This window comes from Psammomys obesus, unplaced genomic scaffold, assembly GCF_907164565.1.
Source record: "Psammomys obesus unplaced genomic scaffold, mPsaObe1.curated_primary_1811, whole genome shotgun sequence".
NCBI classification, from domain to species: Eukaryota; Metazoa; Chordata; class Mammalia; order Rodentia; family Muridae; genus Psammomys; species Psammomys obesus.
The window spans coordinates 16,592,391-16,607,520 of record NW_026592118.1 but is presented as its reverse complement, the minus strand read 5'-3'; the positions used below and the strand labels follow the sequence as shown (position 1 = coordinate 16,607,520).

The 15,130-nt window shown below is 42.5% G+C and overlaps 1 protein-coding gene across 1 annotated transcript in view; it reads left to right on the top strand.

Annotated features, from left to right (window-relative positions):
* Positions 1 to 15,130, top strand: part of Magi2 (membrane associated guanylate kinase, WW and PDZ domain containing 2) — a 1,360,055-nt gene that overhangs the window by 1,209,487 nt on the left and 135,438 nt on the right. The window contains exons 19-20 of the mRNA XM_055612892.1: positions 513 to 604; positions 11,166 to 11,358. Of these exons, the coding sequence (XP_055468867.1) occupies positions 513 to 604; positions 11,166 to 11,358 (285 nt within the window). The remainder of the gene's footprint in view (positions 1 to 512; positions 605 to 11,165; positions 11,359 to 15,130) is intronic.

Genomic DNA, 15,130 nt, shown 5'->3' with positions numbered 1-15,130 from the left:
CACACACACACACACACACACACACACACACACACACACACACACACTCTGCCGTGGCCAGCACTGGATGCATCATCTTGTAAACAGACAAGCAGTGGTCTACTAGGCTTAAAGAGACACTTGCAGGTTTTGCCATCCGCTCTCTCACTCGTTTCTGAGGTAATCAGAGCAAACACCCTCAAAGTCACAGTCAGGCAAGCTCCTTTAAGGCAATCCACAAGCTTTCTGGAAAATTCAGATCTATCAAGTTTTTTCACCCAGAAATTAATGTCTTCTCTCTGCCGGTGGATGTTGCTCTAGCAATGCCCTCCGCTGCTCACTGCCATTCTGAGGACCGTGTTCATCTAGAGTGTGTACCATGTTTTTTTCTATCCTCTGTGCTCTTCATCGACTAACAGCACTCTCATTAGTCACATCCACAAAATTAATTTTTCATCGGTGTGTTCTGTTCCTCGGGAGGTGGGGAAGAAAGAGGCAGTAGTTATTACTCAATGGGATTTTATTTCTGCCAGGTCCAGATTACAAAGAATTAGACGTTCACCTTCGAAGGATGGAGTCTGGATTTGGCTTCAGAATCCTCGGGGGAGATGAACCTGGACAGCCTGTAAGTTGAATCCACTTTATTTGCACACATGACTGTTTTGTGTATAAATGCCAGGGAAAGAATCGTTCAGTGTGGCATTGAACCTAAGAAGGTTGCTGTTTGTTTCCATTTTTTCTATTTCCCGTTAACAATACCTCACAAAATACAAGCATGGTCATGGCCATTATCTCACCATTAATCCCACTGGGAGGGATGCTACTGTCTCTAAGAATGGACAGGTTCTCTTGAGTGCTTCGATTCTTTAATAGTTCTGGAACGTGGGATTCTCTAAGAGGCAGTCATAAAATAAGATGGAAGAGGTGGCTGGAAACTACAGAATTATGAATGTTTGCAACAACAACAACAAAAAACAGTAAGGGATAAAAAACACAAGGTAAATAGAGGTAAAACCATGCTCTCTACTACAATATCTAAACCAGATTGAATTAAGGCATTATGAAAAGAATATGTTCATGAAGTCAACAGCGAATGAGAGAATACTGAGGATTTGAGAATGGTTCTGTAGTAATCTTTATGTTAATAGATACATATAGTCATATGAATATACATGTTCAGAATGAAAGCATAAGCTAGCAACCTTAATTGAGATACAGAAAACACAGTTAACATGAATTTGTGAGCTCATATTAAAATATTCTCTCAGAAAGACTCATTGTAGAGATGTATCTTAAATGGTGCTCAAGGAAATGACAGTCCGGTAAAAGTACATCCCATCCTAGTTTGTATAAGAGGCTGAACAGTAAGCCCCAGTTTGCCCATCTGCAAGATGAAGGTAATGAGAGTAACTGTCCCCTAGAATGGCTTTAAGGCACAAAGATGATATAAGCTAAAATTCTTGGTGCCTGGGTAAATAAGAACTTCTAAATAAGTAAGATCACCAGCCTTGTCTACCATCATATTAGTACATTGTTTCCCAAAAGAAATATAAAACTGATCATCAGAAATTTCCAGAAGAAAAAAAAAATCAGTCTGACAAAAGAAAGGAACCCATAAAAATGAAAACTGCCCCCAAGTAGATGGCCTTTGTATAGAGCAAGTTCCTTCACTCTGGAGACATTCAAGCAGAGTCACTGAGAGTCTGACAAGAATCCTGGAGACACTTCTGCCCCACAAAAGGGGCTCCACTAGGTAATCTATGAGGTCTCTTACTGCAGAAAACTCTGGGGAAAATGTTTTCTAATTCCCAGGAACAAAATAGGCAACAATTTCCCAGCATGCCCCTAAGCCTCCAGCTGCCAAGGAAGACAGGAAGATGGGAAGACTCATTGGCCAAAGACTGGTCCCGCTTTGCCTCAGTGTTCAGAAGGGGAGAGGATGACCAGATAATGAAGCCCTAAGGAACTTCAGACTTACTAGAGGGACTTAGTCATGGGGACTCAGTTAAGAATTTTGCATTCACTTGCTCCCCTCCACAGCTGCATGCCTTGACCTCCTTGTCACCTGGTTCTGAGATCCTTAGACACATGACCAGCCCCCCTCCAGCCTCATTCCCCTCAACCGCTTGTTTCGTATGCAAATGAGAGAAGTGCCATGGAGCTTCTTCCTCTATGTCAATATCGACTACGTTGATTATACCTCCAAGCTCCTGACCTCTACAGGGTGTTTGTGTGACTTGGCTTCCTTCAGAATTGCTCAGACCTGTTCATGTGGTCACACATTTGGTTTGATCCATAGAATTTCTATTCATTCTAAGCAAGGATTTCATCTTCTCATTTTATGTCTTATTCCACAAATGAACGTTGTGCCATTCACCAGAAGTGACCCGTAACTGAGGTTAAAGTCATCATCTGGCCAAGTTCACCCAAGACTCCTTCCATCAACTGAAATGCCTTGCTAAACTACGAAGTAAAGAGAAGAGTGCCTAAAACTGTGTCCGCTTTCGACCCAGCTGTAGATATGGAGGTCCCTGGTGTGTGAGCATCACAGTATACACACTGAGTTCTGTCAAAGTCCAGTGAATCACACACACACAGCACATGAAGTAGGCTGGCTGCTTACAGATAGCCAGCAAGGGGCAATCAGAGCTGAAGAATCACTGGGTGCCAGCCTCCTTTGGCTCACCAAAGTTTTCCAGAACAGGTGAAGCCTCAGCTGCCCACAGCTGTGGAACCCCCAAAGCAGCCCACTGTGGGTTTTACACTCTGAAATAACAGGACTGTCCAGACTAAAGAACATTCTGTTTTTAGGACCAAGGGAAACATAGCCCAGGCTATCCCAGCCAGTCCTCCTTATCTCAGGGTATTTTACTCTCAGAACATTCAACAGTTTTTTTTTTCTTAAAAACTACAAAAAGGAAGTGGGATAACGGTGTCGGTCTGAAGCTCCTGGAGAACTGCCCTGAATACCCACAGCCATCCTCACCCTTGGTAATTCACCAAAACAACCAAGAACTCAAAAACGTGTTATAGTTGTAGCTTTATTATGCTAAAAGAATGGGCGTGAGAACCATCCAAAAGAAAAGATGTCTACAACCAAGTCAGGAAAAAAAAAATCAAATGTAAAGTCTTACATATTCTCACAGCCATTTTGCCAGTTATGGATGTTCAGCCAAACTCGGGTGACTGGTGTTTTTATTAAGGTTTCATACATGGGCACACATAATTGAATCATCCGCTCCGTGGTCAAATTCTGTCTCTGGTGCCCTCTTTGCCAAAGTCAGACTAATATCATATGCCTCAAAGGCCCAACCCTGTATTTACCAGCCTCCTGAGGTTGTTAGCATGGCTGGCTAATCCTGAGTTATCTCTTCAATCTAAACCATGTCAGATATGGTCCAAGGAGTTCACCATGGAAAATAAAGACATTCTGTTTCAAAAGTTACTCTCAGGGAACTTTTGAACCAGGGACTGTGACCAGGCCTCTCTTTGGACCGAGGTAAAATTATTTAGAATAAAACCACAGGCTTAAAAGATACCAAATATAAGAAACCATACCCATAATAAAATACCGCTATAAGTTAAGTCATAGTTTTCTCTGCAATAGTGGCCACTGCAGGGCACATATGGACAAACCAGATAGAACCCACCATGCTCAGGCTGCTTGCTATACCAACCTCCAGAGTTCTTTCCAGATAAACGTGTTCTCTATTCCAGAATACACTGACTGACATGCTTTTGTTTGGCAAACCAAACCGTGAGTTTACTCTTAGAGTCACCATAGAGACAGCCAGATACTATTATTGCCAACTGTACTTCAGTAGGGTATTGGGGAAATGTTTCAATTAGAAATAACCATGCCTGGACTCTGCTATACCATGCTCATTGACTATGGCACACCATTATGCCAAGGCTATGTTCTACCATGCTCATTGGCTATGGGATACCACTATGCCTTGGTTATGTTGTACTATACTCATTGGGTATGGTATACCACGAAGCAAAGCTCCACGAGCTTCTTGAAGACAGGAACTGTGATTTGATTGGGATTTTGTCTTTCAAGTGGACAGAGAACCTGGGACAACATGTATGTGTGAAGTGGAACTGAAGAAAGTACTTAGCCTCAAGACAAAACCGAAAGTTCCAGAATGAGCTGGTTCATACTGAGGCCTCTAGAAAAATGGTAGTGGCCTTGTCCTAGAAGAGAGAGGCAGTTCCAGCAGCACAGGGGCATGCTGGCTCTCTCTCACTCATTATCTTTTACACTGTTGAGCACTAATTCCCTTTTCTTTTTTTTTTTAAGTGTGATTGCTATTTTCCTTGAAAAACAGATCTGATGACATTTCCATTATGACAACTGGCTGAAGCCAATTAAGGCCGAGCATGACCGTAGTTCCAAAACCTCCCTTGATGCCTTTATTACTCATTAACTCAACTATTTTTGAAACTATCATTCAAGACAGTTGGACTGAAAGAAAGTAGGAGGGTGAATACTTTATATCAAAGGAGCATCCAACCTGGGCCAGATTGTGGTTTCTGTATTTTCTAAGCACTGACAATATTACAATATTGTCGTTTTAATTTGGCAGAGCCTTAGAGGCATTCTCCTATGGATAAATATGCATGTATTAAACTATAAAATGAACATAAGGCAAAACAACAATGTTCCAGTTCATCACATGCTATGGATTTGGATATCTGCTGGACCCCTGGCTTATGACTATGACTATTGTTTGGGAGATACACCAGTGCCCCAGTTAGCAAATATCACCCTCCTCTATTCCCTTCTCCAGAGGTAGATGGGCTTGCCTGGGTCGTGGGATATGTGTAGATTTGGCAAGCTCGAGAAGGGAGCCGGATAGCCTGTGAGTCACAACCTACAGGTCGTGACCCCTGTGAGTATCAACTATAAGACACCCTGCCTATCAGATATGTCAGTAACAGGTAGTCCACTCCAAGAAAAAAAAAAATCTCCCATCAGCCTGTCCTTCCTGCTTCTCTCCATGCTAAGCTCAGAGATAACCTACAAACCCATTGCCTCGTGTAATTGCTGGTGTGTTACAGAGGTTGATATCAACATTACAGTTCATAGCAGTTATGAAGCAGCACCAAAGTAACCTTGTGAGTGGGGGTCACCATAACACGAGGAAATGTATTAAAGAGACACAACATTAGAAAGGTTGAGAACCACTGTTCTAGATTTAGTCCAACACAAAAGCAATAAAACTGGCTAGCGGACTGGAAGACATACTGCGCTGAGTCCAGATGCAGTGTGAATGCACACGGTCCCCGCTTGGGCTCAGGACATCCCTCTGCCCATTTGTATGCCGGTTCCCAGCTTCCAAGCCCTTGTGAACTTAGGTCCTTTCATTCCTAAATCCTCTCTCCCCTTTAGCATAGCAGGTAGGCATCAAGTGTTTATGATGAGCCTCAGGTTACATGGATTTCTGGTTATCTTTATTGTTCTTATTGAGATGTATCCCTTGATTTAAATGATTTTGGACCCTCCTGCTGCCGTTCCAATTTTGGCAATAAAGTAGAAGCCTATCTCACCCTAATGCAGGAAAGGCTCAAGAGTGGGCCTTCCAAACCAGAAGGCTGCACCTCAGAGAATGACTGTGAACAACAGGGAGTCCACTCTAAGAAAGATCTCCACCAGCCTGTCCCTCCTGCTTCTCCACATGCTAAGCTAAGAGGTCACATATAAACCCCTTGCCTCATGTAACTTCTGATGTGCTACAGAGGCTGAGGCAGGAAAGATGATGAGATCTCATAAGTCACATCAAACAGGTTTCTGCCTCCATATATATAGGTGTGTGTGTGTGTGTGTGTGTGTGTGTGTGTGTGTGTGTGTGTGTGTTTATGTATATGTATGTGAAATGGTATTGACACTCCGGGTCCACACTGAACATGACAACTAGGTTTCCACAAACAATGAACAGCAGGGCTCTGTTCAAGCCGAGTGTCCAAGCATTTTTGTTTTTCTTAAAAGAGAGAGACAGACAGACAGACAGATTTTTTTTTTTACAGTTAAGTAACAATAGAAATAGAAAGAAATGAAAAATTGCCAGAGAGGAACAAAAATGAGATTTCCTGCTGTGAACTGAAAAGCAATAGAAAGGCATCAACATGGAAAGATCTAGAAAAATAACAGTGGAGAAAAGCCTGTGCGGTGAAAATCCTTCCAAAATAAAAGACGACACAGGACAGATCTATTTCTCCGCCCCGAAGTCTGATGCAAACTCCTGCAGTTGTTCCGAAAGGCAAGGACCTGAAGTTTGCCACTGTGGCAACTTGCGGGACTTTGTGGCTGAACAGACCTGCCGGGGTTGTGTTGACTTCAGGCAGGCCATGGCAGAAAGAATCAAAAGAATTTAAAGACCCGCAGAGGTGGCTTGTGATTTGGCTTTTGTTTGGTCTTGTTTTCTTTTTAGCATTATCTTCTCCCCTGGCTTCCCGGTTCCTCGGCCCCTTGAATGTGGATTTCACATCACACACTGTTCTGTTCTGTGCGCTCAGGGCCTGAGACAAAGTAGAGTTGTGAAGTTGGTTTGTTTCTTTGGGGCTTATTTGTATGTTTATTTAGAATTTAATATATGAGTACTATATTTGTATCATTTTCCCCTCCAACTCCTCTCATGCCAAACACACCCCTCTCCCTCTCAGGTTTATGGCCTTTTGTCATTAAGTATTATTGTTACATAAGCACATGCTTAAATACAACCTGCTGAGTCCATTTAGTGTGGCTCAAATGTGTATGATTTGGTTAATAGAGAACGTAGTTGAAAAGACCCAGGGCATGTACCTTTATGGGTACACTGTTTTCTGTTTCCCCGCTAAGTTTTTTTTTTTTTCTTTCAGGCCAGAACAATAGAGATGGGATAGAACATTCCTGTAGGAGGGTGAAGAAGAGAAATCTGAATAGTGAGTCAGAGGCAGAAGAGTCAGTTGAGGCCAGAGGGATAGTGAATGGGGCAAGGCTGCGTTGGCTAAGCTGGCTGAGCCAGCTTTCTGGCCAGCATGCCCAATGGTCAACGAGACCAGAAGGAGGATGTGACTTCATATATCAAGAAACCTAGACTACCGAGTTCATAGCAGAGTCAGGAACCCACATGGAAACTGAGCTCCCTATAGGCTACATCTGAGCAGGGGTCTAGGTCCTCTCCATGGACCTAGATTGGTGCATCAGTCTCTGCAGGACCCTCTGGGATCAGATTTTTTTAGCTTTGTTGGTCTCCTTGTGGCGCTCCTGTCCCCTCCATGTCCTGCTATCCCTCTTCTCCCATCATTTCCCGCTGGAGAAGCAGCCCCTTAAAAGTAGGTTTTTCCTGAATAAAGAGACCCATAAGAGCTGTCTCTGTATCACCATTGAAATATGGTACAGAATGCTTTGAAACTGCCAAAAGCTGAGAAGCAAGGGTAACAAGAGAGCTGGAAGCAGTGGCAGTATGAGTGGTCAGTCTCTGTCACCAAAGACAGCAGCTCCTGATGGATAGAGCAGACACAGTTTGACCAGTGGACAAACTCCTCTAATGCTCATCAACATGCCAGGCTCAGACCGGATCATAATGCTCACCCAGTGCATAACACTCATCAGGCCAATAGCTACAGCAACCTTTTTAAAAACAAAGTAGAATGTATATTATCCGGTACAATTACATGTTATTATATATAGAAATAATTACGTAAAGCTATATAATAAATAACGACATGTTGAGTTTATTTAAAGTGTTAATTGAATATTTTATATAGAAATAAGTATTTAAGTTTTGAAAGCCCAAAACAAAGATTTGAAAGATTGGAGCTGTGAAAAAAATTTTAATGCGTTCAGAAATCAAGATGGTATTCACCCGGAAGCCTTCTCCTTACTGGCTAGCTTTCATAGTTCTGGAATGTCTCCACTCCATGTACTAGCAAAAGAGAAAAGTAATAGCCAGTCTTATTTAGCTGTGAACCATGTGAGCTCAAATAACTAGCCTAGTAAGACGTGCCACTGCTGAACAATGGCACAAAAGTCATAAGCACAACCAGCCACCTTCCGATTGTATGTAAGGCCTGCTCCACAGGCTGAAAAGCATATCTGGCACCAGTATTAGGGACACCAAGAACCTGTGACTAGATGGGTCATTAGGCCTAAGGGAATGGCTAGAGATGTCACTTCGCTAGACATAAAGTTAAACTGATTTCTAATAACTTATCATTATACCACAGATTAGTACATTTCTCAGTTCTCATCAAAAAAGCTACTTCTTGTATTAGATGGCAACTAACACAGAGACCCACAAGTAGTCTAGGTGTAGAGAAGACAGGAGTATGAAACCCCCAGATTTAAGTGGGACATCTGTAAAAGAACCCTCTTCCCAGGGCTTAGGAATCATTACAAAAAAGGTGGTGGGAAGACTGTAAGAACCAGAGGGTGTATGTATATGACTTCAAGGAAACAGTGCCTCCCAGGTACAGCAGGGCAGCTACCCATAGGAATTCACAGTGACTATGATGGCACAGGGGCTGTGCAAGCACAAGCCACACCCAGGCTCAGCATGGAGAAATAGAGACAGGAACAAAGGACCCCATAGTCCATGGTGGGCTCACCAGGCTCCGGTAAAGGGCCCACATACAAGGGCCCTCAGACTGTGCTTGATGGGTTTAGAAAGAAAGAACGAACACAAAATTTGGCGGGAAGGGTTGTGGTAGAAGGATGAACATAGCTGAAACACATAGTATAAAATTCTCAAATAATTAACAAAAAAAAAAAAATGAGGAAAGATGTGTTCAGTGCGCTCTCTTCTCCCTTGACACTTCGAAGTGCCAACTTTTCAATGATTCCCACTATTAGCAACCTTAACACTGCCTTGACCAATGTCTGACACCGCCACACACCTGCCGCTTTTTCCCATTGCATATGCCCTCTAACATACTGTTTAGGTTGCCTACTTTTTACATCTTTTGTGCACCACAAGAAAGGTGGCTTCACGAGGCGAGGATTATTAATATTTTCACTGTGGCATCCCGGCATTTATATAGTATCCCTGTGCTCCTCAGTGGATATTTGTTGAAATGAATAAATAAAGAAAACACCACATATCACAACGCTATGACAAGAGAGCAATGTTTTACAGGGATCCTCCTTTAATGAGTGACATAAAACTAGCAACACAGAATGCAGCTTGGAGAATATGTGTGCATCCTTACATTTTTTTTTTCCATAGCAAGAGAGTAACAAGAATTTTCCAGTGTATAACTTACGTTTCTCATGTTTGTATAAGGCCCCTTTGTAATTGTCAGCTCTCACAGCCATAAACTTTCATCAGCTAGAAGCAGAATTTTGCATTAAAGTTGGTGATTATCCAGCCAAAAGGTTCATAAACTCCTTTCTTTATAACTAGTTGTAAACTTTCCTACTTCCTGTAGACAAAAAATTTTAAGGTTGAAGCATTTTCTTTGGGCAAACCCTAGCTAAACGCAGCTTTTCATGGGGCAGTGGAAAAACAAACACTTATTTTAACTGGCTTTTGCACAAAGCTCTTAGAAAGCCTTTGAAGCATTTCACAGTGGGCTGAGCCTTTTAAAGAACAGACTGGAATATCTTTAGAAAAAAATTCAAAAATTCAGGTCGGCATGACAATAAGGGAAATAGAGATTGTCAGAAGCGTACCCAACTTCTAGGCCATGGCAAGTAGGTTCAGCAGGTCGAAGGCCTGTGCAGGTAATCTAAGGCAGGAGGTGCAAAGCTGTCCCTGTGACAGCAGTAGTGAATGGCTTGTCAGAACAGTGATACTCATCATGGAAGCAATGCTGTTTCTCACCCCTCTGCCCCTCCAGAAATAGAAGACCACAGCAATATCATAGAAAGTGGTCATTCCTCTATACAGTCTGTAAAGCTGTGAAATCCTTCAAACTCTAATACTGCCTGTATTTAGCAGTCCTGTGCATTCAGATCTAGTTGCCATGTTGATAGACATGGTAAATAGGACTAAGTTCAAGAGCATCCATTCTGGTATCAAGCCCGAAAACAGGCAGGTCAGGCTAGGGCTATTCTACAAGCTAGCTGGAATCCACAGATCTGAGACTTGAAAGAAATTATCATGCCTGAAAGAAATCAATTTTTGAGCAATGAATTGCTTTATAAGGATTTAAAACCTGCAGTGTGGCCTCTGTAATATTGTCTGGCTGATAGAAACCACTGCCTTCAGGAGCCATGCAGCTCAGCCACTGACAAAAGAAAAGAGAGACCTGTTGTGCATGACTTGGAGACATTTTTTGTAGGTTAAACAGCAAAACTAAAATACTAAATACCATTTACTTTCCTCTCCTCTGAGACAGAAAGAAAAAAAAAAAGGCCCTGCTTATAGATAATAAAATCAAGTGATCTTATCAGGTTGCAGGACCCCATATAAACTCATTTTCATCATGGCCCTAGTTTGGGATATTATAATAATACCTTGAGTTTCAGAATGCACACTGCCTTTCTTCCTGGCACAGTGGTACTCTAACAGAGAAACATTCGGGTTACAGAGCTGGCAATGTTTCTTTGTGCAGAGGACAGTGCCCTAAGGAAATTCGCAGTAAATGGAGCAAGAATTTCGAGATGGTCCAGCTGAGAATATTTGAGTAAACCAGTTGGCCAGGAAAAAAAAAAAATGTTTTGTTCATTTTGCTTTACTCCTCCAGTGTCTCAAAACAAACAAGCAAGGAAAAAAAAAATATATGTGATCCTCTGTCAGAGTTTAATGGTGAGCAGCAAGTTTCTCCTGACATTTGCATGCATACAATATGAATCATGCAAAAGTTAAGTTCAACATTTTCTCATCGACTTCTCTGAGCAACCCTATGAACTGGGGGTTCTATTATCATCCCATTTTGTAGGTGAAGAAAGTGAGGCTTGCAAAGCTTAAAGAGCCTGTTTCAGGTCTACACAGTTAAGACCTGCAGCTAGGACTAGCATCAGCGTATTTCGAGTTATAATTCCTCTCAAGGATGATTATGTATGAGCCAGAAGGCAAGTGTCCCCTATGGGACACTTTATGGCAGCCAGCAGTAAGTCCAAGATACTCATTTTTCTGTAAGTAGTAGACCGTGGGAAACAGTACCTGGAAGGGCATCCTTCCAGCCTCTCCTCATCTACCTTTCAAGTGTGTTCGTGCATGTATACACATACACATGTCAATGTTCTCTCACTTCTCTAGATTTTGATTGGAGCCGTCATTGCCATGGGCTCAGCCGACAGAGATGGCCGACTACACCCAGGAGATGAGCTTGTCTATGTGGATGGGATCCCAGTGGCTGGCAAGACCCACCGCTACGTCATCGACCTCATGCACCACGCAGCCCGCAATGGGCAGGTCAACCTCACTGTGAGAAGAAAGGTGCTATGTGGAGGTGCGTACTGAGGTGGGCAGCAGGAGTTGGGGGTGGGGTGGGTGAAGCTTCGGGGAGACAAGTGAGCAACTGGAACCCAACTTAAAAGTGGTTTCCGTGTTATAGAGGGAAAGAAACAAGCCCGGTGTTCTACAAGTAACTATTTCCCAAACATGCAGCTTTTTCAACCCCACTAATCCAGTCTTTGAGGCCTACATTTTAAACGCACTCATTAAAATTTTCTAGCAAAACCTGGGGCTGATTCAAGATGTGTTGCGCTCTGTACTCTTTGGTACGTGCTTGTTATGAGAAAAACATTATAATAATGGGAAAAAATGCCTTTTGAAAATGTTTCTCATTGTGTTTACAAACAAAAGACCACAGCATTTTTATACTATAATAAGGAAAGCAGGATGGAAAATTAGCTTTCATTGTAGAGCCTGATAAAAAGTAACAATACATCTGCCACCCTATATGGGGGCATACAGCTCTCACTCTGAGAAAACATAATTCATATAGCTCTAAGCTTATGAAACAGATAAATTAGAAGCAATTATTTCCTTTACAGCTATTTTCTTGGCCTCAAAAAGAATCCACCAAAGACCGATATTTAAAAGTCAGCCCATTTACTCATAATATTATCTCATTTGCTTCTCTTCACTATCAAGTCTCAATGGAGAGGTCTTTTTCCAGGGGGGCATGTCACTGCAATCACCACACTGGGTTTATAACCTGAACACTGAATAATGTTGGCATGATAGATTTTTTTTTTCCTAAGACTTAACTGTCCTGTGGATCACAGGAGCAGAAACTCCAGCCGTGTTCCTCTCTCCCCTTCTGCTCCAGAAGCACTCATGACCTCTGCATTGAAATAGTGTGGCGACTGGGACTACCTCCTCAGCCACTTAAACACCCTCCTACAGACTCAACTCTAAAATTAGGAGTGACCTTAGCCACACCAGCCCTTTGCTTTACAGATAAGAAAACTGAGGCCCGAAGAACAGCAGAGCGCCTAATAGTCCGTAGTGAGTTAGTGACAATGCCCAAAGTGGACTCACTCTGGTGCCAGTCTTCATTTTTATGGTATTCTCAGCTCCAAATTCCACCTTAAGACACTATCCTCACACCCAGAGCCTTCAAAGACGGATCGCTAATGAATGTCACTTCCTAATTCTTCCATATGTGCTCACATATAACACTGGAATTTTTTAAAAGGCCACCTGCTAATCATAGGTTGTAGGTGAATAAAAAGCCTAAGATTTATTACTTGGACTAAATATCTCTTTCTTTTGAGACCTCTAAAAACTAGAGTTTGAGCAAGGGCAGTCATTTCAAAGGGCAAATCAGACGAATCATCAGACTTTCCCAGCAGAGTCCGCTATATATCTTGCACTGGATGGAGGGTTTGCTACAAGGTGCGATTTGTCTCCCAAAATCTATGGCATACCACTTTACCCAGAGAAATAAAACACCTTGAATTACGCCTTCTCCTTGAGTGACTGGTCAGGATGGAGACAGTGCTGGCTTGGTTAACATTTAACTGCCTCTTTCCCTACAGAATAATTTTTAATGACAACAACAACAACAAAAAGTTTGATGTGCTTATGTACTGTAGCCTGAAGATAAATTAAAAAGATAACGGATTTATGCGGAAATATACTACAAAGTGCAAATCCAGCACACCAACATAATTTCATGCTCTCCTTGCCACAAGCTGATTATTGCAAATTAAATTTTGTTCTAATCAACCCAAGCTGTTGGAATATAGGTCAAATGCTGCACAGAGGTACTCTTGCAAGGTCATTTGTAGGTCATGTGACTTCTGTAAAGCATTTCTTTGCTACAGTTCTTACCAAGTTCACTCTGCTGGGCCTCAGAGTGCAGTTGGAGTGCATTTAATTTTTGATAAAATTCCACCACAGATTACTTGCACTAGGAGAGATTCTGTATTCATTCAGCCAGACTCCTTGAAAGCTCCATCTGTACTGAGAATGATTAAATTCAAGACAGGGTACTTTGAGGGTAAAATAAATGCCTAAAGACCGGGTAGAAGAAATCTACAAGGCATAGAAAAACAAACTTCTTCCTAGCTGTCATTTCCCTGAAGTGATAAAGGACAATTCCAGATGGATGGGACATGGGAGATGTCTTTTTAAGTAGTGTTGCTATTATTCTGCTCTGGTAAGCAAGGCCGTGGGTGGGGCAAGCCTGGCTAAGAATGGGATGGTCCAGAGCTGGCAGGAAGTGAGCAATCAGCTTAGCAGAAGCACAGACACAGAAGATAAATTGTTGATGCATTATCTCACAGCAGCAGTTTATAGCATGGAGAGCTGCGGGGCAGGCCAGCCATCGAGATCATTCCCTTCCATGTTATCCTGGCCTTGGCTCGCACAGACACGCTGCTTCGTATGGGAAGGCAGGGACTGCTTTCCAAACTGATGTGTCAGAACAAGAACACGGAAACCACGGCACAGAGATAGGTTAATAACAGTGGACAAAGATTAAAATAGCACAAAAGCCTGCTCCAAATATATCCTAAAAAAACAAAACAAAAAAAAAAAAACAACATGTACACACTAAAAGTAGAAAGACAAAATGTTTTGACTTTAAGATAGACCATCAAAAATGAGAAATTGCTGGGTTAAAGGGAAAATGGTGTGATAACCCTGCAGCATCTTTTGCTAGGGAGTCACAAGCCTAAATCTTGTACCTTGAACTACTTTTGAAAGCTGTCTTACCCATGCCACCAGCTCTCCTATTTGGTTGGTCTTCCCCCTTTCACCCCCCCTACTAGGAAAGTAGCTTTAATTGCTCCACTGAAAGTATAAATATTTATACGTTTGTTAACTCAGCTTGTAGCTGTTCCCCCTAATGACACATTGTTTCGGATGCATATTGTGAGAGTCAGATGTCCTTGAGGAATCCCCTAACTTGTGAATCAGGAATGGATATGAAGGACAGTTTTATGGCTTAATCAAAACATGTTAGCGTCAGTCTCCAGGCTATCGGCATCGGCATCTTTCTCCAATACCCAGGGAGAATATCATTTTTGGCCCAGTGTTAAGGGAAACACACTGGTGGGCAGAGCCTTTGTCCGGTTCTACCTTTTGTCATCCCAAGTGCATCCCTTTCCGTTTGGGAACATCCCACCCATGCGGTTAGCTGTATGTCTCCCTCAATGAGTATAAACCACAGCTGTAAGAGATACTACGACGGTGTCTATACTTATGGACACCCCAGCCCAGGCTTAAGGCTATGGTCGTACACATGCCCCACGGTCCAAGCTACGCTTGAAGGCAGAATGTAACCATTACAGTCTGGAAGCAGGTCCATCTGGTTGACAGAGCCCTCAAGTCCTGCTACCTAGCATGGAGGTCTAGAAGGGAAATGAAGCCTCTGACTGAAAAAGCCCTGTTGGCTATATGGATTCCTTATTTAATGAGCATATGAATAGATTTGGTTTTTGCAAGAGGCATGGGGGAGTTGTCAGAAACACACTGACAACAGGCAACCGTGGTCCAGCTCCAAGAAGTCAAGAGAAATTATAAAATTGATCCCCCTACTTATAAACATCAGCAATTAGTTGTAACAATTAGCATAAGTAGTTTAGACCAGTTTCTCATGTCCCAATGAGAAGCAAGCCTCAGCAGTAGGAAATGTCCAAAGCCTCTCACCTATAGGCACCATCAGGCCCTCCAAAAGGAAGATTCGCCATGATGAGGTCTAGTATCACTGGTGGGGACAGAACAGAGCCTAAAACTTAAGTATTTAACTTCAGGAAAAGCTGCATGAA